Raw genomic sequence first — 25,790 nt, 5'->3', positions numbered from 1 at the left:
ACAGCAAAAGACACCCCCATCCTTGCTGGTTTGACACTAACTGCTCAGTAGCTTCATCTAAGCCTTAAATACTCTACCTAGAGTTAAATATCGTATTCGTAGGATGAGGCACCTCAAAAAATTAGCTAGTAAGGAAAGACAGAAAGAGCTCAAATCGGAGGCATGGAAAACCTTAAAGAAATCATCCTACCAGAATGACAGTAAAACCTTCTGGAAGGTGATTTATTCACCTTTCCTCGCAGATAAGTGTGGTCCTTAACTGGACATTCATATAGAGGAGAAATCGTGGATAAGGAATTCCCAGGACATCTTTCACAAACCAGCGGACTTGCGCCCTGTGACCTCTAGTCCTTCTATTAAGGCCAAACCCTGCCTTTCATTTGAGTTAGAGGAAATAGAGTTGTTTTCACCAGGCCGTCGGCGCACTTGTTTGTTTCAAACACAGAGGACCAACTGAGCGGCTGTTCTATATAATTGTTTTGAAAGATGGAGTTAGGCAGCGTTGAAAGAAGTAAAACTCTTTATTTTTAATTCTTTTGCAATTCTTTTTGCATGCAGTTGTCACAGAAGTTTCTTTGGAGTAATAGCACGAGGTCACTTTTCACTTCTCACTTCTTATGCTTAGGAATTTTATTCATGGGTTACTACAAAAGGCACTTTTGTCTCAATCGGGTAGATGGCAAAGCTATTGGGTTTTTATGTTGTAACTTTTGTGCATTTAAATAGGCATGAGGCACCTAATAGTAACAATTATTGACAATTGGGCTTTTAAAAGGTTTCTGATGTGTTGTCATTTCCTTCAAAATTACAGTTACCCCTGAAGAAGGGTGCTAAGCCCAAAATGCATTGGGTTAAAAACTTCATGTCATTAGAAGTGGGAATTTTGACATGCTTTAGTAAAGGCCTGACTGGCAGAGTAAAAGCATTTGAAAATCAAAATCACAGTTCCTATACATCACATTTGCAAAAGAAGTTTAAATCATTAAAACAGTTTAAAACGGACAAGCTTTTAGAATATGATGATTTTTTCATCTAATCAGAGGGTGGGTGCATCCTAGGACTGATACATAGTCATGCATCAGCTTTATGTCAAATTAGGGCAAACCACATGGACAAGAGTATTGCAGCAATTTTCAGTTTCTCAGAAGAAATTGGCCAGTAAGCCATTGACAGACATTATTAAAATTTATTTGGCTAAAACAAGATCTATTGCCACTTAGGAACCTGCGATTTGGGGAACAGCAGATATAGAGGCATTGCAAGTGGTGGGAGGCAAATTTGTTAAGCGACTACTGTCAGTCTCACCAGCTTGTAACAACTTTATCACTCATGAGGAAGCCGACTTGCCATACATCAGTGATGTCATCAAATTGACCACGTTTTCTCTGTGTCTTTCATTGTGGAAAAGGAGTACAGTTGATTTGAATCACATGATTTTTAAAAGACATTATGAACCTAGATCATGCCCATAGAATTCCATGGTTATCCCACGTTAGAAAAACGTTTGCTTCACTGGGTCTAACACATCTTTATGACACGCAGAGCCTCTGCTAAAGCTTCCCCAAATCAAAGCTAAAAGAAATATTCTTTATGAAATCTGTATCAGACAGGTGGGACAGATGCAGGGGGAACATTTCTGTATGGTCTTATCAGGGATTACCACAGCTACATCATGGTGCTCTTTCATACTTCTCTTTTATAGAGAACACCCAGTACCGGTTCATCCTAATTAGATTTCGATTAAACTACATTCCGATTATGTTGGGGTACCCAAAGAACTTAATCCCACTCACTCAGCTTTCTCCATGTACATGTAATAATAAGTCAACTTAATCGACTTTGCACATACTGTTTTTTTGTTCTTTTTATGCAAAAGAGAGAAAACTATTTATTATTCCTTTGCTGAAGAAATGTGCCTCTGCTCTCCAACACTTGCCCTACTTGTGGCACAAAATTTAGAAACCCTGTATGTTTGCTTTACCATGGCTTCCTTTTTACTAGCCGCGGTAAAAACCTGTAAGTCTTTCAATGGAATGCCACCCATATTTTTATTAACCTATATTTCTGGGTTAATCCTGATCACAAACAATTATACCCTAGAACTGACTAGATTCGCACTGCCTCACACATCACTTTATAAATAATATTAACTGTTTACGGGTCGTGCTGAATTTAGTCTTAACTGTGTTTTTACCTCTATTGTACTGTCATCTTTCGTTTTATATTATCTTGATCTCGCACGAGACATTCCAAATGTTTTATTCCCTTATCGCAAAAATGTTAAATTATTTCTTTTCATTTTAGATCTGTACTGTAACATTACCTTGTGGTCTGCAGCTCGCACTCTATGAATTGTAATATCTATGTACTTTTATGCATTTTAAACAAACGCGAAAAAAAAGTTTGAATTGATTGAGTATATGATTAGTTCCCTAATGTTCATATTTACATCTGGTTCTCACCTGGAGATTTAACTGTACTCAGTTTTTTTATTTTTAAGAACAACATTTTATTGTGTTGTTGAAAGGCTGCAATAAAGGCACAGCGCTCCGGGCACCGGAGTTGCTGTGAGCATTTAAATAATAATCATACATAGGCAATTTAAGCAACAGTTTAAAATAAAGTAACCTTCCTATGTCACCCCTCCCGTCCCCCTCCAACTCCCCCTACCCAGATCCCCCCCCAGCCCCCTGCACAGTGTCTAGGTAATCTACAAATAACAAGCGTGTCAAGTACATTCAGTGTGTATGTCTCATTCCCCGGGATCAACACCCAATTGTCTTTCTTCGGCTTCCGCCTGCACCGGCGGCTCCAGCCATAGTCCTCTATAGTCTGCTCATCTCTTCCATATCTTATAATGCTTTCGAGGGCAGCCCCTGGCTTCAAAGATCGGGCGCTCCAGACCCATATAGTAATCTAATCCCTTTTTCCACACTCCCACCAAACTGTACTCAGTTTTAATGATATCAAAGCACCGAATATTTTTTCAACTACTCATGATACCTGTCAAGCTTCTCGTTTGTTCCCTTCGAGTCCCTTTTCACTTTCCACTGCTCGAGTAATGTACACAGGCAACACGCTGCATCATAACGCACTGACTAACGTCTTAGGACTTTCTTTTAAGATTGCCTGACAGGAGTCTTTCTGGTTTGGCGGTGACACTGTACTAACGAGCGCACACTGATAGGTACGCTGAACATTATCTAAGCAAGCATCTGATTTTGAGACATTATTCTGTATATTTCCAGTTTATTTTTTCCTCTGTACTTGATTTGTTCCTGACATAATTTGCGTCATTGTTATACTAAAGAGGGCGACTCAGTACACGCCAGTCAGTCGAATTACGGGCTCAAGCAGCCTGTCCAGAAGTCAGAATCTACTATAATATTGTAGAAGCATGCACAACACACTGGAAACTGGTATTGCTAAACAGCACTAGATCATATTTATCCATCTCGTTATTTACTTACATCTCATTTACACCACCTTTTCATGGAATGGTTTCTTCACCTGCGGTAAACATTGCATGTTGTGACAGCTGGTCCATGGACTACACTTCTTCACTCAATGATGTTACAATCAGTGAATAACATAGCATGATGGGAAAGGAAATCCGATTGGAGCCACCACTTTTATTTCTTACTGATTTCTTTCTGTACATAATGTACTCTTTTTCACAGGGTTCTGTTCCTACAGTAGCTAAGTTTCACATTCCAATATCCCACCATCTCACAGTTTGATACATGGAGTAGACCTGTACAATGCACTAAATGATACACTTCCAATGGGTAAACATGTACCACTTTTTGATTGCAGTGACCCCTGACGAAGGGTTTTTAGACCTGAAATGCATTGGGTTTATTTGAAGGGACACCGAGAAGTGAAAATTGTAACTCTCTTGAAAGACCACGCAAATGTGAAGATATTTGTGAAAAAAATGTGATATCCACAATCAACTAGATTAAAGAATTGATTGACTTTGAGTTTTTTTTGTTGAATTATTACATGTGGACTGTAATGGGATTTTGATTCATATGATTACAAGGTAGCCCTTGGGACCAGTAGTGCATGCTGTGTCTATGACAACAGTTCTAGGGTCTCGCACATAGATCCCACTGGACCATCTAATACAGCTGTATGCTGTCTCACGTTTACCAGATAGTGGGCTTTCACTCATTCTGGAAACACTGGATAGTCCTATTGCGCCTGGTCCATGAAACGTAAGTGAGCCTCTTCTACAATCCCTCCTCTCTCCCAAATCTACCCTGCGCTTGACCCTAGCGGAAAAGCTTCAACATTCATCTCTATGAGCAATATAAGGGCAGGAAAAGAGATTACAAGTTGTAGTATGTATGGTGGGTTCATTGTCGACACTGCTAAGTTAGCATGAGCTTTACTGCCATGAGGCTGCTTTTGCGCATGACACCACATGCGTTTATGTTGAGAGATTTTGTTTGTGCCTTTTCACATGACAACTGTCTGCTTTTCGGATTCTCTGCTGTGCTCGGAGGTTTAGTCTGCACACAATGTACAAGGTCGATAAACAATGCCCCTTGTTATTCTGTTCTGGTCAGTCCCTCGCACCTAGACACAACATGACGCACAGCTGCACTACTGAAAGTCGTATGCTTTAATATTGCAGCAAAGCAGGTTGTACTTGCACTTGGAGAGAGACCTTTCGAGAGAGAAGAGCTGTGCTTGTCCTGAGATGTAAACCTTTCATCTAGGCCTTGAGGTATGGGGCCTGCTGACAAAGTCCAGAGGTCTTCTTTTATATAATAAACTATTTCTTATCACGGGAAGGGTGGTTAGGTACTATAGCCCTTTTCCACTATCTTTATAAAATGATATCCCCATTTGTATTCTATGGAGTTGTGACAATGCCGACGACATTGTGTTTATGCATTTTGCTGCTAGTAATAGCATGTGTACTGTACCATAGAGCGTGTTAGTTAAAATAAACATATTAAACTATACTGTGACTCTGACTACTCTTATTGTGGACAAGGATGAGTGTGTGAGCTAAAGAGTTTTCTTGCTCCTGCGATTCCTGAGAGAGTTGGGAGTGTTGTGTTCTGGGTTGTCTAATCATTGGTAGCTTCGCTGTCACTATTGCTAGTCAGTTTTGGGGATTTTGGGCAGTGAATTAATAGGTTGGTACACCACTATCCACGAGGTCCTGGTTTCATGCGCATAGTTCTTTATATGTGAGGAATCCCTGCAACAAAGTACATGAAAACACCATTGACAGAAAAGCAGAGAGGGAGGAAAACAAAATGAAGACAAGGCATGTGGCAGAAAACACATAGTTTGAGCAAATGGAAAAGAACGAAATTAACAAAAGTTAAAAACAATGTGAAAAGAGCTTAAATAAGAAACTGTAAAAATAAAGAACTTAGGTTAGAATAGGGTTTAAGGAGAAAGGGAAAAATGAATAAATGAATGAAGATAGCGAGGCTCAGTATGTTGTAGGTTAAAATCACAGCAATATAGGACAGTGGAATAATGAGACAAGTGAACAGATCTGTGTATAATCTTCAGGTCACTACTTCCAAATCCTACAAAGCAGTTCAGTGCATCTGTGTACAACCAATAGGTTACTAATTCCGATTCCAGTCAGAAAACTGTAATAAAAGAAAATAAAAAAAGTACTTACTATAGCAATGTGTGTGTATATCCTGGGGTCACAAAATATATACCCAGTGGGAAAGCTCTACGGGTTAGTGTACTTTTTGCAGACATTTGTTTGCAGTGTAGTCACCACAGTCTCCAAGAATAATGAGATAGATCAGTGGGTTGATGTGGCCAATGTACTGACTTGGATGTAACTTATATACCACAGACTTCCATTCTAGTGGGCAAGCTCTCCGCCAGAAGTGTAATGACAAAATAGGTTTATATCAGAAAAAAAGAGGAAAATTAATCAGTTACACCTAAAATGCACTAGTGACACACATGGTTATCATTTATGAGTTTGCCAGGGGGAGCACTAGCCCTCAGTAGCCCTAGGCTACGCCTAGCACTGCCCTTGCTACCACAGCTCTTAGAGGTCATGAATACTGCAGCCTGGACATAAAGTACCTCGGGTCTCAGTACCCTGTTTCTTTTCCTGTAGATTTTACTCTTCCCATTCACCAGCAAATAGAAGGCAGCTAGTGGAACACTGGGTAAACCCTGTAGTTAGCACTGTGTGTCGATAGGTACTACTGCTAACCCTGGCAATTGAGTGAACTGACACCCTTCATGTCGCGACTAACACCACCTCAATGTCCGACAACCCAGAACCCTGCCCTGTACCACACCCTACCCAGTGTCATCTTAAGGATTTTGGGGGTCCTGGGCAAGCAATATTTGGGGGGCCCTTGTTTGGAACAGCATTGCATTTTATTACTTATACTTATTTTTTGCTAATTATGCCCTATGTTGCCTAACAAAGAACTATGCATTAAAGATTAACATACAGAAATATACAGAACGTTCCAGAGCTTGGAACCTACTGCCTTTGCAACTGAGAATGTTAAAAACTGAAACACAATACAGAAAGGCTCTAAAAACTTGGATCTTCGGAGCAACAGACGAACTTTGCCTCTCTCTCATTTAAGATCCTCAGAGCTTCACCTCACCTCATTATCCAGCGCCAGGATGCTCCCTTCGGAGTGACAGTTAGTGCTTTACAAATATAGCATTTCATTTTATTTCCTTTCAGATGTAAGCGAGAGAGAAAGTTCACATTCCCAGAGGCTTCTTGAAAGGCAGGGGCCCTGGGTCCTTACCCACTTTGCCCAAAAACGTCTCTGACCCTGCCCACATCTGAGGCCTCTGTCTTCTTGTACATGGGCCCAACTGCTCTTCAAGATGACACTGCATCTAACTCTTTGACCAAGAGCTAAAAACCTTCGCCCATAAAATAAAATGACAGGCCATGACAAAAAAATATTTTCTTAAGTGGAGAACGGGAGGGCAACTCTATATGCTGGTTAAGAGCTGGGGACGTGCCCTTTCTACACATGCCAGGAGCACTCCCCTGGCAAGAATACACCCTGTCTGTTTACAAGCACAATGCAAGAGGCATTCTGTTATGCAAGGCATTGAGGTACGCCTCGCTGAGCTGGATCAAACATTAAACTATGAAAGGTGACTCAGATTTTCAAACTGAACTATAACAGCGTCTTGTTTATTTCTGGTTAGGCTGCCGTTTTTAAGTATTTGTACAAAAAAAAGAGACAAACATCCGTGGCAATTTTCAAAGTTGTGTTCTGTTGCAGTAGGTGTTTTAATTCCCGGTACGACACCTGAGCACAGGGATTCACGATGCCGTTTAGACAGCTGACAGTCATTACAAAAAAATAGAGCTTTCTCCTCTCTTGATTTCTTCCGACCAGGAGCGATGCTTGGACACTAGTCAAGTGCTACATCTCGGTCATATTGTTTATACCGGACCGAAGTGAACCACTTTTAAAGATCCGTCGCCTGGCGCGTCCTGCAAAAGGAGAAAAACACAGGTGTTAGACCAGCTGTTTGAAAGTAGAGGGGAAACATCCACCTCCCAACACAAATGTTTCACAAGGCCTTGGCCACTGAACTGATGGTGTTCCCACATTTTGTTTGCTCTAAAAGGTGACAAGTTCTGTGCATAATGCATGGCCCTATATAGAAGCACTGTGCCCCCTCCCGTCATGCACGCCCTTGAACAGCTATCAGAGACTTCATTGCACATTCCACCTGCTGCTGAAAATTTGAGATCAATTCCCAAATTAGCAGCTACTGTTTCAGCTGAGACTGCAAATTTGATCTCAAACAAAGAAACAAACGACATATTTGAACACATGTTCGTGTAGCCATCTTTCCGCCGATCTGAACTGTGGTATCTGATATGCGGTTGTTTTTTCCCTCCGATGCAAATACTTTGCTTCAACATATCTGCATGTCAGAAGTCAAGAAACAGTAGAAGGGTGAACGCAAATATGATTTTGTACAAGGTATAGATAGCTACTGTTGATGAAAACATTTAAAAAGGAGTTTAATCAAGACCACGGCTTGTAAATTATGCATCAGCTCAAACTGTGCCGTCAGACAGATGCTAGCATATTTCTGCATATGTATCGGGTTCAGCTGCCTGCATGCAGCGCTAAAACTGCACGCAATTATATAAAGTGCATTTTTAACGCGTTATTGATTAACCTCCAAGTACTGCACTGGATTTCATAAAAAAGAATGGAGTAAAAATATACGCGGTATTTCTGCATTGCACGGTAGTCATTAGGATCTGAATAAACAATATGTTTGTAAAGCAGTGCCAGGTAGCTAGCTGTTCTCTGCTAAAAGAAAGTAGGTGCCTGGTGTGCACAGCGATATCTTCTTAATACTAAAGAAAATAGGAGTGCAACCCCTTCACTTCTGTCTTTGCACTAGGGTGGCAAAAACAATGCAGCAGCCAAACTTGCCCTTCGCTGGCACAGAGCCATTCTTGGCATCGTCTAGAGGTTACCAGGGTGATATGAATTCGCTCATCCATGTACAAAATAGTTTTTAACCAAAATAATAAAACCAGATGCAGCGGGCACGTAGCAGCCAGTGCCCAATGCCAAGGTTATTAGGGTGCTACATGCCAGCTTTCTTTCACTCGGATAATGGAATAACCTAATTCCAGTCCATAAAAACCTCCAGACACTTTCCATTTTTCAAAATTTGAAATGCGACTGATAGCAACAATGTCAAGCTCTGAACATCACCATTCTGGGGGCACGTGAGCGCAGTAATTCAGGAGAGAATGGTGTACGAGACCCCTTTTCCACGCGCTCATCCTGGCCCATTAGTAATAAAAAATAACTCATTTTTATATAGCACATCAGACCACACTTCTTCTGTTTCTAAGCCCTCTAAATAACAAATGACAAATGTTACTATTGCCAAATTTACTGCCACTCAGTTTACCTATATTGGTACGATAAAGGCTGAGTCCTTGCTGACATTCAAACTTAAGACATGCCAAGCAAACACATTTCTTACACTTCAGTCAGTCACGGCCTGTGGAGGGAGTTTCGGTGGTGCGGAGAGGCGGGGGAGGGGCAGGGTGGGGGTGCTAAAAACTGGAGTATGGATAATTGAAGGTAAGTAAACAATTTAATAAATAAAACGAATTTCGAGGCGCACCCTGCATCGCGATGCAGGGTGCGCTACGAAATTCTTATGCCAGAAGCGCTGAGCCACGAGGAAAACTGACCACTGGTGCACTAAGCTAAGACCCTTGAAAAAGGAGACAAGCCTGCACTCTAAAATCCATTCGCAGAACGGGGAAGATTGGTGAGTCGGTAAGGAATATGTAGCAGATAGAGTCTCTATCATATAAGCCATTATCGAAGGTAAGTAACTTGTTCTTCTGATAGAGATTCCTAGCCACAGATACCTTTACTTAGAATATATACCCAAGCAATACCTCTCACAGATGGGGCTGCGATACAGATCAGACTAAGAAGATCTGTAGGATGAAATAGGCAAAGTGACCGCCACACCGGACCTGATTGTCAAGGCAGTGGTGCTTTGTAAACGTGTGCAAGGAAGCCCACTCTGCTGCCTGACAGATATCCAGGACAGGAAGTCCATGAGCTAACAGTGCTCGCAGCCTTTGCTCTAGTAGAATGGGCTCACAAGCCTTCAGGAGGTTACTTTTTGGTCAGTGCATAGCAGATCTAGATTGAGAGCACTATCCATCGTAGGATGTTCTGCTTCTGCACCGTCTTCTCTTTCTTTGTTCCGACGTATCCCACAAAAAGTGGATCATCCACCCAGAACTCTTTTGTGCACTCAAGGAAGAATGTCAATGCTCTTTTTGGGTCCAGACGATGAAGTCTCTCCCCTTCTTTAAAGGAGTAAGTTGAAGCACATAAGGTAGGCAGAGTGATGGATTGACCTACATGAAAGGGAGTTAGCACTGTTGGTAAAAAAGGATGCACGAGTCCAAAGGACCAGCTTGTCTGGGCAGATATTAAGGTACGGAGGATATAGTGACAGTGCCTGTAACTCACTTGCCCTCCGGGCAGATGTTTTTGCCACTAGGAAGGCTATTTTTATTGTAAGAAGTCTTAGTGGACAGTTGTGTAGTGGCTCAAAGGGGGCACACAGAAATGTGAGAAATATGTTGAGGTCCCACTGAGACATAACGAAAGATGTTGGTGGGAATATATGCTGGAGACTTTTCAGCAGCCTATGTACACTAGGGGATTTGAACAGGGATGGCTGATTTGGCAACCACAGAAATGCCAACATGGTAGAAAGATAACCTTTTAAAATGCTAAAGCAGAGCTGTGCTGGGCTAAGGTAAGAATGAACAAAAGAACTTGAGTAAGGGGTGAAGATAGAGGGTCAATATATTTATCTGTACACCATGCCACAAACTTGCTTCAAAGGCAGACATATACCACCTTGGTGGAGGGGCGCCAGGCTGCCATGATAACATTTCAGACTTCAGGCGGAAGGTCAAAAGCTGTCAACTGTCACCACTCAATCTCCACTCATCAAGGCCAAGTGTTTTCAGGTTTGGGTGCAGAACCTTGCCCTGCTGCTGTGACCAAAGATCTTCAGAAGAGGCAGCCCGATTGTAGGTTGTAGAGCTCATGCTCAACAGCCCTGGGTACTAGACTCTCTGCGCCTAATCTGGAGCTACAGGAATGGCTTGGGCTCAGTTGTTCCTGATCTTTATGAGAACTCTGGGCACGAGTGGTACTGTCAGAAAGCGCACAAGCGGCCGGTGCTCCATGTGAGTCAAAAAACATCTCAAAGTGAGAGCCGCCTTGGAAACTCCAGCATGCAAAACTGCTAACATAGCACGTTCTTTGCAGAGGTGAACAGATCTAACCAAGGTTCTCCCCACTCTTGGAAGACAGCTTGCGTCACCTCCAAATGGAGACACCATCCATGATCCACTAGGTATCAACAACTGAGTTAATCTACTCTGGCCTATAGAGAGCTAGTCAGGTGTTGAACCACTAGGTATTTGCCTGGTGTTCCAGCCAAGTCCAGAGGTGCAAAGCCACTTGGCAAAGGGTCCACAACTCCACCCTGCCCTGTTTGTTGCAATACTTCATGGCAGTGGTGTTGTCCATGAACACCCGTACCAGCTTTCCCCTGACGGAAGGAAAAAAAGGCTTTCAATGCCAATTGGATCACCCGAAGCTCCAACAGATTGATACAGAGCCCAATTTCCACTAGAGGCCAGAGACCTCTTACCTCCACCTCTCCCAGATGGCTGCCCTAGCCCAGGAGTGAAGCATCTGTCACTGGAGTCAGCTCTGGTTGGGGAAGGGAGAGGAGTCTGTCACTGACCCGATTGTGGTTCGTTCGCCACCACTGCAGGTCTTTAGCTATTCCATTTTTGATCTGGGCCGTATCTATTCTAATGATGCTATGCCCAATGGAATACCAGGCCCCACTGCAAAGCCTGCATATGCCAACAGTCATGTGTTACTAGCAGGATGCAGGCGGCCATGAGGCCAAGCAGCCTCAGCGTCAGCCTCACTAAAATCCAGGATAGAGGCTGAGACATCAGTATCATAGACTGATTATCTTGGACTCGCCGCTTGGAAGGTTTAGGCCGAAACTGCACTCTGTCCAGAACAGCTCAGATGAAAAGGAGCACCTGAGAAGGAGTCAGGTGTGACTTCAGCACATTGACAGGGAATCAAAATGAATGCAGAAGGTTCGCCATTGTCTGGAGGTAGGAGACGACTGCCTGGGGTGAGCCTGCCTTCAACAGTCAATCACCGAGGTTGGGGAAAACTAGAACCCCTATCCTCCAGAGGTGAGTTATGACCATGGCCATCACTTTCTTAAAAACCTGATGAGCCCCTTCGGATGAGCTTCAAAATCCAAAGGTTAGATGTTATTGAACTCCAGTGGTGCAGGTGAATGCATACCCTGCCCCCCACTGGAAGCTCATGATGGTCAGAGGGCAAACTAAAGGGGTTTAGAGGCTGTGGTGGCCAGGGTGGTGGTGGGCTGGCAGGATTTTTGCCTACCTGTCCGACACAGTCTGTAGGAACCGCATCCTTGGCCATGAAAAGACTGTGCAATTAACTGCCCATGGTGGCTGGAAGCGTAGAGACACAGTTAAAAGTCCCTTCCGTGGCCACGACAGGGGTGGAAGGAAGTCTGGGACTGGCAAGTGGCCGTGGAAAGGCCCAAGGACCTGGCTGTAGCCCTGATGTCCTTAAAGAGGTCCAGCGCTGAGTTTGCCTTCTGTCTCTTGCTGTTGGCAGGACAAGCTAAATGAAGACATTTCTTTTGGCAAAGGTCCTGCAGGACACATCTGGAGAGTTGTCTAGGTCACAAGCATTTTGAAGGGCAAAATAGTTACCTGCCTTAGTACCTTAGTACTCATAGAAGGGAAGCAGTAGTCTGCCTTACTACTGGTGCGATCACCATGGTATTTGATATCAGGCATGTATATAGGTTTCCAGACAGAGCCAAAAATATCTTCAAATCTGCCATAGTAATCATCACAAGGCAGAGGTATATAAGACTTTGTCCAACAACCGCAGTGCCTTGCATCTAGACCCAACTAAAATGGCCTTTATCTTCAGAACATTCACCATGTTATCTGATTGATCGAAAGACTGCACAAGTGGCATCAATACTGGGGCTTAAGGAGGAGCAACCAGCAAGGGCTACAGTCGAGATAGTGTTACAGCCATTTCTGAATAAGAGTTGGAACTGGAGTGAGCAGCACCAGGGCAGGAGCCACTGGGGGTAGCCTAGTCAGAAGACTTCCTTAAGACTTCTTGTGGCCCTGCCCTAGGTGCACTAGGATGATCCCAATGTGTGATCAACCTGAAGAAAGCCAAAATAGTTTGCATGAAGGCTGCAATTTGCGAAGGGGCAGCACCAGGGGCTGGAAAGGAGAGAAGCACCTCCATGGGCTCCGGTTATGGTGCTGGTGCTAGGCCCGAATGTGGGCGCGCACATCTTCCAGTATGTCTGACTCAGAGGGCGACACTGGGGTCTTGGGCGGAGGAGTGGAACTGCAGACTAGATAACCTATCACTAGAATAAGATAGACGCTGAGAGAGGAAAGGTTAAATTCTATGTCATCTGCATGACCTCTTAAGAGTCCTTTTGCTTGGAAGAGGCTTGCCTGCAAGACTTTCTGACCACTGGGGAGACAAAACGGAACTTGCCACAGCCCCTTGAAGAGGAACTGTGCTGCTTACAGAGGGGCTCATCTTGTGTCTGGTCCATGAGGAGTTTTGCCTGGTGTTCTTTGATGATCTTGGTAGGCTGTGACATTTGTAAAAGAACTTTGATTGATGCAGAGGCAAGAGACCCCACAAGCAGACATCATGCAGATCTAAGAGTGACTTCTGTTTTCCACAGGCGCGGCAAAGTTTAAAGGATCACAACTTTGGTGGAGGTATCTCGGGAACACTGCACTTGTAATCCAGCGGTGGCCCCCCATTAGGGCAGAGGAACGTCAACCCCCCTGCTACCAGTGCAGCAAAGTGAAAAATAAAATGGTAATAAAATGAATTAGCGTTTGATTTTTCACTGCTCCCAGCCCAAGCAGTGTTTGTGGGTGGGGCTGCTGCTGACTGGCCCCAGGGTAGCAGTGCTCACTCCACCCGTTTACACTGCGCATGTCTCTTTGGCCGACCACCTTGTTACAGCCAGCCTGACATGCACAGATTCAACCTTCCAACCTAGCTGTTTTAGGCAGCTGGGTGGAGAGGAGGTACAGGCACCCTACCCTGTGCCTGCTGGAGTGTCGGGACAGCCTGCTCCAGCCAATCCTGGTGCTTCTCTCATGCTGCTACCCACTGCTGCTCTCATACTACAGCATAAAAGCAGCATCGGGATTAGAAGAGAGGAGCTGGCTGAGGCTTGAGAACGATTTGCGCTAACTGCAATAAAGATGAAAAAGTTACACTTGTTTTCCATTTTATTTTTACCTTTTTCACCCACTGACAGGCACTGTAAGAAATGCGCATTGTCTTCTGCCTTAATTTCAGACTCAGTCACGGCCCATTATAAAAATTTGTTAACTAGCCATAATTTAGAACTTTGTAATGTGAGCCTAAAGGCATTGTGATTTATCACAGTGCCTACCACTTTGTTTGGCACTGGATCGACCATCCTCCACTTTTGAGGGTCACCGACCAGCACTGTTGAAATTCAATTTGATATAAAATGTTTGAAAGGAAAAATTCCGGATCTGCGTCCCAGAGTGGAGACAAAAAGAAACTGACGTCAGTGTGTCATGATGGCACCTTTTACGACTCTGACATCATATCTGAGGTGGTCTCCAGAGCCGTTGGACACAACCATCAGAAACTGAATATTTCACTTAAAGGGCCCTCTTACTATCTCTGTCTGCCTTCACAGTACGAGATATTCTGCACTGGCACTTCCCAGAGGAAGATTTTCATGTGTTAATCTACATGGAGACTTCGTCTTCACCAAATTAACACCACAAGCTGATTTAAATCTAACAACGGGAAAGGTAAAGGTAGCAGAGGCTAGAGCACAACTTTTTGAGTAGGGATCGCATCATGAAGCAGTTTTGCGTTAGCGCTCTGTCAGAGATATATGAATTTGTACTCTGTATCACAATTTGTTGTGCTGTGTGTTAACTGAAACACTGCAGACAATGAATAAACCTTATTTTTTACAATATTTTGACAACATTAAAGACGGTTCTATTTACTAGTGTCAAAGTAAAATATAGCCAACAGCTTTTTCCACTGACGAATTCAAATACACTCCCCAAAAAACTGAGCCAACTAATACCAACAACAAATCATAACACAACACAACTATTCATATGATCTTGCGCTAAATCAGAAAAGTATCAAGCAGCAAGAAACCAGTTTATGTTCTCAAGAACTAGTGGGAAGAAATTGAAGCTACTACGATTAGTTCAATTGACACACTGAATACAATCAGTGTAAGACCTTACCTAATGTCTATTCTTGCAACATTTTGTAAAGTTTTAACAGCAAGAATTAAATTCCCTTTTGGGAGAATATGCAGCCATCTGTCATACTAGAATTGCATCAAACTATAGCTATACATATAACCTTTGTTCAAGAATCTTCAGAGGACTTGATCTAGTGTAGTGTAGTTCCTATATTTCCAATAGGCTCTGCGCATTGGAATAATATATACTGTAGTTCAGACGTAGGACTGAGGTCGACTAGGTCTCTACCGAATATATTAAACTTAATAGTGAGTGCCAGCTGGCTCAGAGGTCACTAGAAACTTTCTCGAATAAATAAGAAGGGATTAGTTTCTGACAACCGCATAAACATGACAACTTTGTTTCCCAAGAATAAGAAATCAATCTCTAGAGTCGAGGAAACAATAGATAACTATTTTACTCAGTCAATCGTGCATGCTTCGTTTCACCAGAGGTGCTGAGAAAAATAGAGAGATGGGCGTTTTCAATAAAAAGTATTTATTGAACAATCTTCTTTCTCAAGCATAAGAAATTTACTGCTACAATAGTAATAATGGTTATAAAGTACAAGGCATATAATACGAACAGTATTATAAAGTAGTACTATAAAAGCATGATATGGTTTCTAAGCCATAAGTTGCTTAAAATGTATAAAATATATACAGTGATAAAATAATGACTAAAAATACTCAACTGGAGCTTCTAAAATACGCCTACCCCGGTGTACCTAACCTAAGTCTAGTACAAGGGAAGAAGTGAGGAGTAGCTTTAAGTTTAGTAGTTCTCTGCCAAGAATCTATTCCAAGAATTCTCTAAGGGTCTAATCAGCTCCGTACCTTGGTTTTAGAATGAAGGAGGTCTTGTATCTCTCTCAGGACTCGATTTCCCAGATACCCGCAAGGGTAAGCCGGAAACAATGGAGCAGGATTTCTCGGCAAGAGAAAAGACAGAGTCTCTCAGTGCCTCAGCTGGAGGGTTGGCAAGTAGTTAGTCGATCTGCTCCAAAACCACTGTGTGTTTGTCTGGGCAAATGTAGGCATATTTATACCTCGAAGGTGCAGAGTCTCACGTATGATTGGACTTAATAACGTCACTCAAAGACTCAATTTTTTGAAAACTCCAGGAGTTCTTGGATAAATCAATATTCAAGCAGGGGGAAGTCCCTAGCTGCTGAAGGCGGGTTTTTCCAAGAAATCGTTGTTGTTTCTCGGAAATTAGTGGAAGTAGCCATGCCGTATTTGGGCAGTAAGGCTCGGGCCAAATATGGTACTGATTCCTATTCCTATATAAGGATTGGATATGTATACCTATATAAGGGCATGAATCGGGAAAATTTACACTCGGGTCCTAGATTGATTTACAACACCCACTCCAGGATCTTAAGTTCAATAAAGCTAAACGTATAAGCCCTGAACATATCTAAAGCTAGTGTTTACAATCCCACCCCAAAATACATGATAATGTACTTGAGCTGGTTGTACACGAGAAAATGAGCATTTCTACAGTACGCATTTAAGGAAGTGATGTCATTGTAAGCATAAAGCATTGTACACAAAATGCAAACTGAATGAATCATGTAACTACATTTATGAAAATGGCTCTTAAATACAGAAAAAGAAGGTTGAGACCATTTCATAGCATGACATATCTTATCAATAGTTATAGTATTGAGGACAAGGCCAAATATTTTCTCTAGGAAGTGTTCAAAAAGAATGTCTTGTTCTCTAAGAATAGTTCTACTTTAAGCAGATTAGTCTTTGCCAAAATTTCAATGTTTTGGAGAAAAAAATTCAATTGGTTGTGAAAAAATAGAGTTCCAAAGTTAGAAGTCTTTGTTTTGAAAAAGTGAAGGGCGAATTTCATAGTTCAGGGAACGCTGTGTGCAAGAATCAAAAGTTATTCTCGGTGTCAGGAGAAAACATCAGATCGTCTAGGCTGGCAAAGAAATCGTCTGCCACAGTAGGTGAAAGTGGAACTATTTGATAAAGCAGATCAAATCTGCACAGATGAGAAGCATTGCCGTCAGCGCCAGGTGCCGCATTAGCAGTGTTCATATCAGATGGTCCCTGTGTGCCTGTTGATCCTCGTATCTCACCCTCAGTTAGACTTACTGGTGAGACCTCAATGAATGCCTCCTCAGGATTGGTAGCTGTTGGGGACAACACGATGCATGAGTCGTTACCGGACCTAGCAAGGCGTCGACATCAGATGGCAGGACTGATGGAAGGGTAAGACAGATGTCCAACACGCATTCCTCTATGCAAAGCAGGCCTCATAGAACAGGTAAGATGCAATATTGCCAGATTGGTCTGAACGAAATAAACCAGGTAGTGTTCAGATCTCTTAAACGAGCCAAGCCAAGAATCTGTGTAATTCTCTCACGATACCTCATGGCAAGGAGGGTCCCTTCCATGGTAATCTGGGTTTCGTCGGTTACCGGACTTGCCATATCGGAGCAGAAGGAACAAAAATAGAATTCCTGCTACGAGTCCCAAGATGAGAGGCAGACCGCTGAACACAGAGTGCACGAAATTTGGAAAAATTCTGAGGACTGCTTCAAATGGTTTTAACAGTCCCGAAAAAATTGTGTTAAATACATGTGCGAAGCCACTGGTATCAGACATGTTTAAGATTTGACTTAACATTTCTGCGAAATGTACTGGGCAGTTTGTTGAAAATAATACATGTATCTCTCCAGATGTCCTCGCAACTTGCAGATCATACGTTTCTCTAGACGAGGTCAGTGGCACAGTTTTTTGCAAAAGAATGGATTTTATTCTGCTTAAAGTATCAATTCGTATAGAAGAGATATTCAATGAAGGCCATAATGCCGTCCCACTGTCTGTCTTGCTTTTTGGATACAATACTTGCATACAACAAGTGACCCTGGATGACACACTAACGAGATAAAGTTTTCCTGGCAACATGCCACAGCAGCTGTGGTCATTGAGCAGAACGTAGCTTCCATTGGATAGCTGCCTGAAAATGGGTTCTATCCCTGTGAAGGGTGTACCGTGCAGGTGACAAGAGAGGTTATTTGCAAAACCGTCACAGGCTCCTTGTAAATGAATACCTTGGCACAAAAGTGTACCACTTAGTGAGTTCTTACAATTTTTACCACTAAGGAACACCTCGTTTCCCTTATTCCAACATTTGTGTGTGTAAGGTAAAGTCCAGGTCGACTTAATGTATTCTTTACCCAACCTTTCATACAGGCCCGCTGGTATATGCTGTAGACAATACTGAAATTGGAAAATCGTCGCTGGTATCATGATGGTGCCATGAATTATTCATTCAATGACAGGCTTCTCAGAAACTGTCAATGGTAATCTTTCCAGTTTTTCAATGCTCAGCACAGTATAGTCTGCTCCTCTTTGTGCCAGAGATTATTTTATCTGTAAGGTTAAATACAGCAAACAATGACGTTGTGTTGGTTAGATTTTGCAACGTCCAGCCTAACTGCATTATAGAACGTAATTGAGACTGGGCATGTTGTAACATTGTTATGGACAGAGGGGTCCCGGACTTAAAGGAACAAATTATGTACAATAAAAGGAAAAAACTTAGCATAGATGAAAAAAAGAAAGGAGAAACAAATCCAAAGTGCAATGTTTTTATTCACAAAGCACTTGTAGCAACCTTTTCAATGGTCACACGATATGTATCAAAGACAAATTTTTGTACTTTATCAAAATATTTCGTGCCCACATAGGAAAGGGTGGAGGGAAGTACTGTGAGGGAGTTCAGTGAAAATAGGTGAAGATTAACACAGTATTTATTTTTTATGCACCATTGGTCAATATTCATATATACAATCCTAAGATGGTCCCCCTAAATCGGAGCCACACGAAAAGATCGGCACATGTCACTGCAATTTTTTATATAACCAAGCTCCTAAAAAGCTGTACAAATCCTGCTGGCGATAAGAGTTGGTAAGGTAGGTGAAAGTAGTCTACGTTGCGACCCTATGAACATGTAGGGTTAGTTGCCCTTACAGCGCGGGTCTTCTTCAGGACTGGGGGGCGGTGGGCTGACCTCCTTTACTGAAGAACATGTTGGCGGGCGTCTGGTCTGATCCACCCGACCTCGTAATGATCTCGTGGTTCGGGAATCGATGTCCGAAAAAGTTAATGATTTTGGATGTCCGTATCTATCCAACTTGTTTGAAGCACCAGGCGTAGCGTTGCGAAGTCTCGAGGCAGTTAATGCTTGCGTCTCCCGTAACCAGGAAGTCCACCACAGAGAGTGCTTTCTCTAAATTAATACGATCAATTTCTCGTATTCTTTCTGCAGTTTCCATTTGCGTTATTTTTCAAGCTTTGTTGTACGCAGCGTATATACCGGCGTATATGAAACATTTTTGCCATCGTTTGCGAGGTCCCATTAAGAAATCTCGCAAATCATTGCTTTCTTTAAGTAAAGATAAGTGTTGTTTTAATTTCCCGAAGTGTGGATGTCTTTAGCCACTCAAGGCATAGTTTTCATACACTGTATGTTGTTACTATCCCTGGATGTTGTCTCTGGGAGTATCTTGGATCTGGCCTGTTCAGTTTTAACCCCTGTGTTTTGTTCAGGAATCTATCATGACGGGTATTAGTGTCTGTGGGCCAGATTAACCATTTTTTCCAATCAGGATTAGTTCAGTTTTGTGTTAAAATATATGGTACGTCTACCTCCTTTTCTGTAGTATCAATACTCTCAGAAGTGGGTTTAGGTATAGATGGTTTATTTAAATCTTTTATCTTAGCCTGGCCAAGGCAAGAAGTCTGTTGAACAGTGTCATTTAAAAACATTATTTGTTCTGGTATAATGCAGGCTCTGAACAAGGCTTCTAAACCTTGTACCTGCCAGTCTTTCGTGCCCAAGACAGTTTTTGTCTCAATGTTGTCTTTCCAAAAGTCAAAACCTAATGTAGACAGCTGAGCATAAAAGTTTGCAGAATGCATTTGTTTAGTATTGGTCAACATTGTTTTCATTCCTGTCTTATTTACATTTTTGAAATAAAACGTTTCTGGATTTGTAACATTAAACCCTGAGAAGTACGGAAACTTTTCATGAAATGTTTTTTAGCTGCCTTTTGGTGGCGTTGGACAATGTTCCGATTGATTATATGTAAAAACATTCCTAGGGCTTGCAGATTTATGCAAATAATGGTGACCATAATGATTAAAACAATACATTTGTTCATAATCTGATGACCCTTCTAAATAGTCATGTTCTGTAAATTTTGCAGACATTTCTAAATCTGACATATTATTAATAGTCTCAAAGTCACAATCATCTGGGGTGGGATCTTCAGCAGCTCCACCGGGTCATAGATGTCATAATCAGTTCTGTCACATGCTATAGCACCAGGTATAGGAACAGCTGTGATGTTCACTGATGAAAGGTCTCTTTTTTCACGATGAGATGATTTGTGAGGTTTTATGACCAAGTTGCTTTTATGACTTGCTGTGTCCATTGTACTGTATTTTCCATCTATCATTTTTCCCAAGCTTAAACCCAGAATGAGCCAGAGCAGGAGCAAAAGTACACCTAACACAATCCAAAATTCAATCCATGGTGAAACCAGATATATTTTTTCAAGTTGATGGAAGAGTTCTGTTATTTTTTCTTTGAAAGTTTTATTTACTGGCGTTTCTTCAGGTTCACTGGGATCCTCAGAGAAAGTATCAAAGTTGATAAAATAGCCAGAGGCAGTTTTGTCAATTGTTGGAATTGCATCGGGATTGTTATTAATCTTTGGAATTGCTTCTTCCTTTGTCATATTGGTATAGTCAGAGGCTACATCATTGTAGACAGGTTTTTCTTGACAAACTGTTTTTTGGGTCTCAAGAGGCACGAGTTCCATGGCTTTGTTACATAGTCCTTTATTTTTAACTGCAGGTTTATCAAAGGTGATAATTCTTTCAGTTTGAACCTCTTGGATTGTAGCAAGATTTGGTCGTCTGCTACATCTTGGAAGTCCACTGGGCCTACTACTTATTATTGGCCACATGTTGTGGTTTGACCAGGTCAATGGACACAACTCGGTTCTCCTTTTTACCAGCAAAGGGCGGTAGTACTCCTGATCTTGTTCCTTGGATTGCCAAGACAGGTACTGCTTTCCTGTAAGAAGGCCAAAATTCCTTCTTCACTGCTATCTTTTCCCTGTCTAGATCCCCAATCTTTGGAATCCAGACAGGTCTTGCTGGGACAGGTGGTTTTTCTTCAGTGGTTGGTGGCTTCTGTATTGTGTTACTCAGACTTCTTCTTGTTTCATTTAAGTCCTGTAAAACAGCCAAACAATGTTTGACATCAAAGAGTTTTTGTTCCACCTCTGAAGTTTGACAATCGAGGTCTTCGATTAACATTCTAGTACCAAATAGTAATTCATATGGAGTGATTCCACCCAGAGAATTTCTTGGCAGATTATAAAGACTACGTTGGACACTTATTAGATGTTTGACCCACCCATCACCCGAACCTAATACCTTAGCTGTTATGGATTGCTTTATGTCACTTTTTTTCTTTCCACTACCGCATTACCCTCAGGATGGAAGGGACTAGAATACCGCAATGCAAAGCCCAAGCTAGCCATGGCCTCTTTGTAAGCTCGAGAGCTAAACGCAGGACCCTGGTCAGAATGTAGCGTGCCGATTGCGTAGGTGCCGATAAAGACTCGCAAATCCTTTATAACAGTTCTGGCGTCAGCCGAGCGTGGGGCCACATCCAAATAAATCTTGCCCTAGTAGTTGTGGGACCGCATATGTCCATGATGACGTCTGCGTGTAGATAGTATAATGCTGTCTAACAAAGGTATCTGTACTGGGCTGGCTACACTGTAGTCAGGTATCTGGTGGTTGTCAAAGCTATGATATCTGTAACAGGTATCACAGTTTATTGCAAATTCGTAAACTTGGACGCTCATTCCTGGCCACCAGTACATCTCTTCTAATTCTATTAGAGATTCTAAGATCCCGTGGTGTCTCAGACCCTCTCCCGTATGGGCTTTGTGTACCAAAGCAGCTCTCTGGTTCCTGTTTGGAATTACTCTGTCCCCCACTCCAGGGATTCGAGCAAAAGGAACGGAGTTTGCCTCAATTATGTATGTATTACCGAGTGGATAGTTTAGAGGTAACGCTGCATGGTTGCTTTCCATAGAGGCTTTTACTGCTAGTAACGTTTCACCATCTATTTCTCTTTTCGAGCAAGCGATTGTAGCTACGGAAGCCGTCTGCACAGCTGCCTTCGCGGCTGCATCAGCCAATGAATTCCCTGCAACGTGAACGCCATCACGCTGATGACTCAGTGTATGTATCACGTGAGTCTTTTGTAGCTCTTTCTGTAAAAGAACTACTTGTTCCCAAAGCGTTTTATACTTAATTGTGCCACCTTTTGAATTTTTTAACCCGTTTTTAACCCAGTTCTGCAAATTTTCATTGTAAGATTCAACACAGAAATACGAATCGCACACTATGAGTGTGGGGAATTCACAATCAGTATTTTCAAGCGCCATCTTGAAAGCCTGTAGTTCAGCTCGCTGAGCTGTACAGTCTAAGAGTGACTGAGATTTTGTGACCAAAGGTCTGAATTTGCCTTCGCGCCAGCGACCTTCAACAATCGCGCACACAGCACTATAGGCTTGTTTACCCCCAATTGAGGGCTGTGCTGATCCGTCTGTATATATTATACATCCGTAATGTTCTAGAGGCAGAATCTCGGTCGGCAGAGGATGTTCATGTTCGTATTGGAGAAATTCTTGTGTTTTCAAGTATGGGTCAAACATGTATTCAACATCTGTTGCAGCAAGAGAGTTAACCCATTGTATCCATCTTGGATGTAAAGCTTTTGCAATGGTAATGCTTGCTTTTGTTACTACTTCTAAGGCAGGTACAGGTGTAACGATCATTATGCGTTTTCCCTGCGCGAGGGCTCTCTCTTTTGCTACTGCAGTTTGAACCGCTGTCAGAATTTTCTCAGTAGAAGTGAATTTAATTTCTGCTTGTGTGTACAAGTGTGATTTGTATGATATTGGTACCGTTTCTCCTTCATTAAAGTTCAGGTACGTGAATCTGCATCTCCCTAGGATGATTCGGATCACAAGATTGCGCACGTTTTCGCGTGTCTGTAATTGTGTTTTTGCTAACATGTCTGTTTGGACTTAATGCAGAATTTCTTTGTGTGTTTGAGTCCAATTAGTTGGTTTGAAATCAGGTTTGAATAATTCATAGAGAGGTTTTACACTTTCTGCGTAATTCAGATCATATGTTCTTCCAAAATTCAAAAGAGACCTAGAATTGACTGTAAGTTTTTCAGCGTCTTTGGAGGTTGGAGCAGCCCACATTTTTCTAGAAAATTAGCTGCAAGGCTTTTGCCTTCACTTGATAACTCGAAGCCTAGAAATAGGACGTTGAGGTGGGCAATTCGCGATTTCTTAAAATTGAATTGATTCCCTTCAGATGCGAACCCAAGTATTATGGTGTTCACTCTTTTCAAGTGTACGTCCAAATCATCGTCTGTAAGATAGATGTCATCGACATAGGATAATGCCTCATCATCGTACGTTTGTAGTAACTCTGTTACCCTGGCTAAAAATAACCCTGGACTATTCTTGAATCCCTGGGGGAGACGGAAAAATTGTCGTTGTGTCCCCATAATTGAGAAAGCGATCAAATGCCTGCTTTCAGGTGCAATGTTTTGACAGAAAAACCCATTTGATATATCTAATGTGGTTTTATATTTTTTCCGCACAATGTTATTCATCAATGCTGCCCTGTGTGCACTTTGTACTGCAAAAGTTTTGCAAAAAGAGTTTAAGTGTCTGTATCCAATACTAGACAATATGAATTGTCTTGTTTGGAGACAGGAAACAAAGGATTGTTCATTGACGAGGTGCATGTTTCAATCACCCCTTGGTATTTAAGTTGATTTAAAATCTCCCTGACTGGTTGTTTAGCTTCTTGCTTAACTGGATACTGCCTCTGTGCAGTAGGTTGATTTTTTAACTGTATTTTATGGTGAGGAGAGTCCTCATCCCATCCCACATGATTTTTATATAATGCTGGAGCCTGGGCCACTGCCCATTTTCTGGCATATGTGTATTTTTTATGAATTGGAATGTGATTTGAGAAGGCTGGCATAATTATCTCTTCGCCATGTGGGCACTCCCTGACAAATTCAGGTGGTCAGTCTTGTTCAGCTACAAAAATGTCATAGCCCTTAGAGAGCTTCTCCCAAAAGAGTGCTCTTATTTTTCTAGTTATGTCCCCCTCCATTTTGAGTGTTACTACATATAACTTGTGGGGTACACTAACCCTGGTGTCTGCAGTTTCAACTTGAATGCATTCATTCAAGTCCACTGTCTCCAGATGATCCTTCAGGATCTTGCAAACTATGGTGACTTCTGCTGCACTTTCTAGCATTGTCTGAGCCCACTCCCCGTTCTTGAGTTGTGTCCGCAAGATCCTCGGCATGTCTGATCTTTAAGCTTGCTACCTTCTTTTTGGAAAATTGAGCTTTTTTACATTGGTGAACGGGTTCTTTGTCTTTGGACTTGACGCGTTTTTCTTTCTGTTCTGACCGTCCTCTTCTTTCCGATTTCTGCGAGGAAGTCTGAAAAGATCGAGAGGAACGTGTATCATTATCTTGATATCTGTCAGGTTTTTTCAAATTATCCCTATTCCTAAGGTTATACCTTTTTTCAGAGGGCTCCCGTTGGCGAGACCTACCTCCCCGTTGGGGAGATCTTCCTCTGGACTGAGAACATTTGTCTCTAGGAAAAGTCTGTTTAGTGTTTTCCCACTTCTTTTTAGGAGTAGTGAGATTATTTTTAATAAAATCTTTTTCAGGATTTTCAGTTAGTTGGGGTTTTAACGGTTTCCCACTCAAACTATCTCTACCTAGTTCAGCATAAGATTTTTCAATAATTCTAGCAAGTTCAAATGCTTGATCTGCTATATCTGTTTTTTTAACTTTTGGCGGATTGCCACAGATGCTGCTTCACCTTTAATGTTAGCTAATAGTATAGCCGAGACCTGTTTGAAATCTTTCAGTAATTTCATACCTAAATTTAAGGCCCGCTCTGGACCGCATTCATTTTGAATCTGTCTTAGAACGTCTGGTATGTGTTTTTGTGTAGATTGAAGCAAAGACTGTACGCCAAGTGTCACAGTCCTCCACATGTGGTGCTATCCCCATTGGTAAACAGATTGTCAGAATTCTGTGTTTCTCATGAGGTGTACTATCAGGGAATACTGCCTCTATTTGAGTAATTTTTTGAGCTAACCAGAACGGAATTTGTTCCCTCTTTGCGGGTAATTTACCAATGACTGATTGTATAGTCTGTGGTCTGCCAAGAATCTATTCCAAGAATTCTCTAAGGGTCTAATCAGCTCCGTACCTTGGTTTTAGAATGAAGGAGGTCTTGTATCTCTCTCTCAGGACTCTATTTCCCAGATACCCGCAAGGGGAAGCCGGAAACACTGGAGCTGGATTTCTCTGCAAGAGAAACGACAGAGCCTCTCAGTGCGTCAGCTGGAGGGTTGGCTTCCTTCGGCACTTGCTGCTGCAGGGCATCGGGCAAGAAGTTAGTCGATCTTCTCCAAAACCACTGTGTGTTTGTCTGGTTAAATGTAGGCATATTTATACCTTGAAGGTGCCGAGTTTGACGTATGATTGGACTTAATAACGTCACTCAAAGACTCAATTCTTTGAAAACTCCAGGAGTTCTTGGATAAATCAATATTCAAGCAGGGGGAAGTCCGTAGCTGCTGAAGGCGGGTTTTCCCAAGAAATCGTTGTTGATTCTCGGAACTTATTTGGGCTGCAAGGCTCGGGCCAAATATGGTACTGATTCCTATGC

General features: G+C 42.2%; 1 protein-coding gene across 2 annotated transcripts in view; it reads right to left on the bottom strand.

Moving 5' to 3' along the window:
* Positions 1-7,161: 7,161 nt before the first annotated feature.
* Positions 7,162-25,790, bottom strand: part of WDPCP (WD repeat containing planar cell polarity effector) — a 2,342,145-nt gene continuing 2,323,516 nt past the window's right edge. For both annotated transcript variants that reach the window (XM_086927625.1, XM_086927624.1), the window contains one exon: positions 7,162-7,480. In XM_086927625.1, the coding sequence (XP_086783751.1) occupies positions 7,430-7,480 (51 nt within the window). In that variant the 3' untranslated portion in view covers positions 7,162-7,429. The remainder of the gene's footprint in view (positions 7,481-25,790) is intronic.

This window comes from Lissotriton vulgaris, chromosome 6 (assembly GCF_964263255.1).
Source record: "Lissotriton vulgaris chromosome 6, aLisVul1.2, whole genome shotgun sequence".
Taxonomy (NCBI): domain Eukaryota; kingdom Metazoa; phylum Chordata; class Amphibia; order Caudata; family Salamandridae; genus Lissotriton; species Lissotriton vulgaris.
Note: the sequence above shows the minus strand (reverse complement) of the source record. Positions and strands in the feature narration are given on the sequence as shown.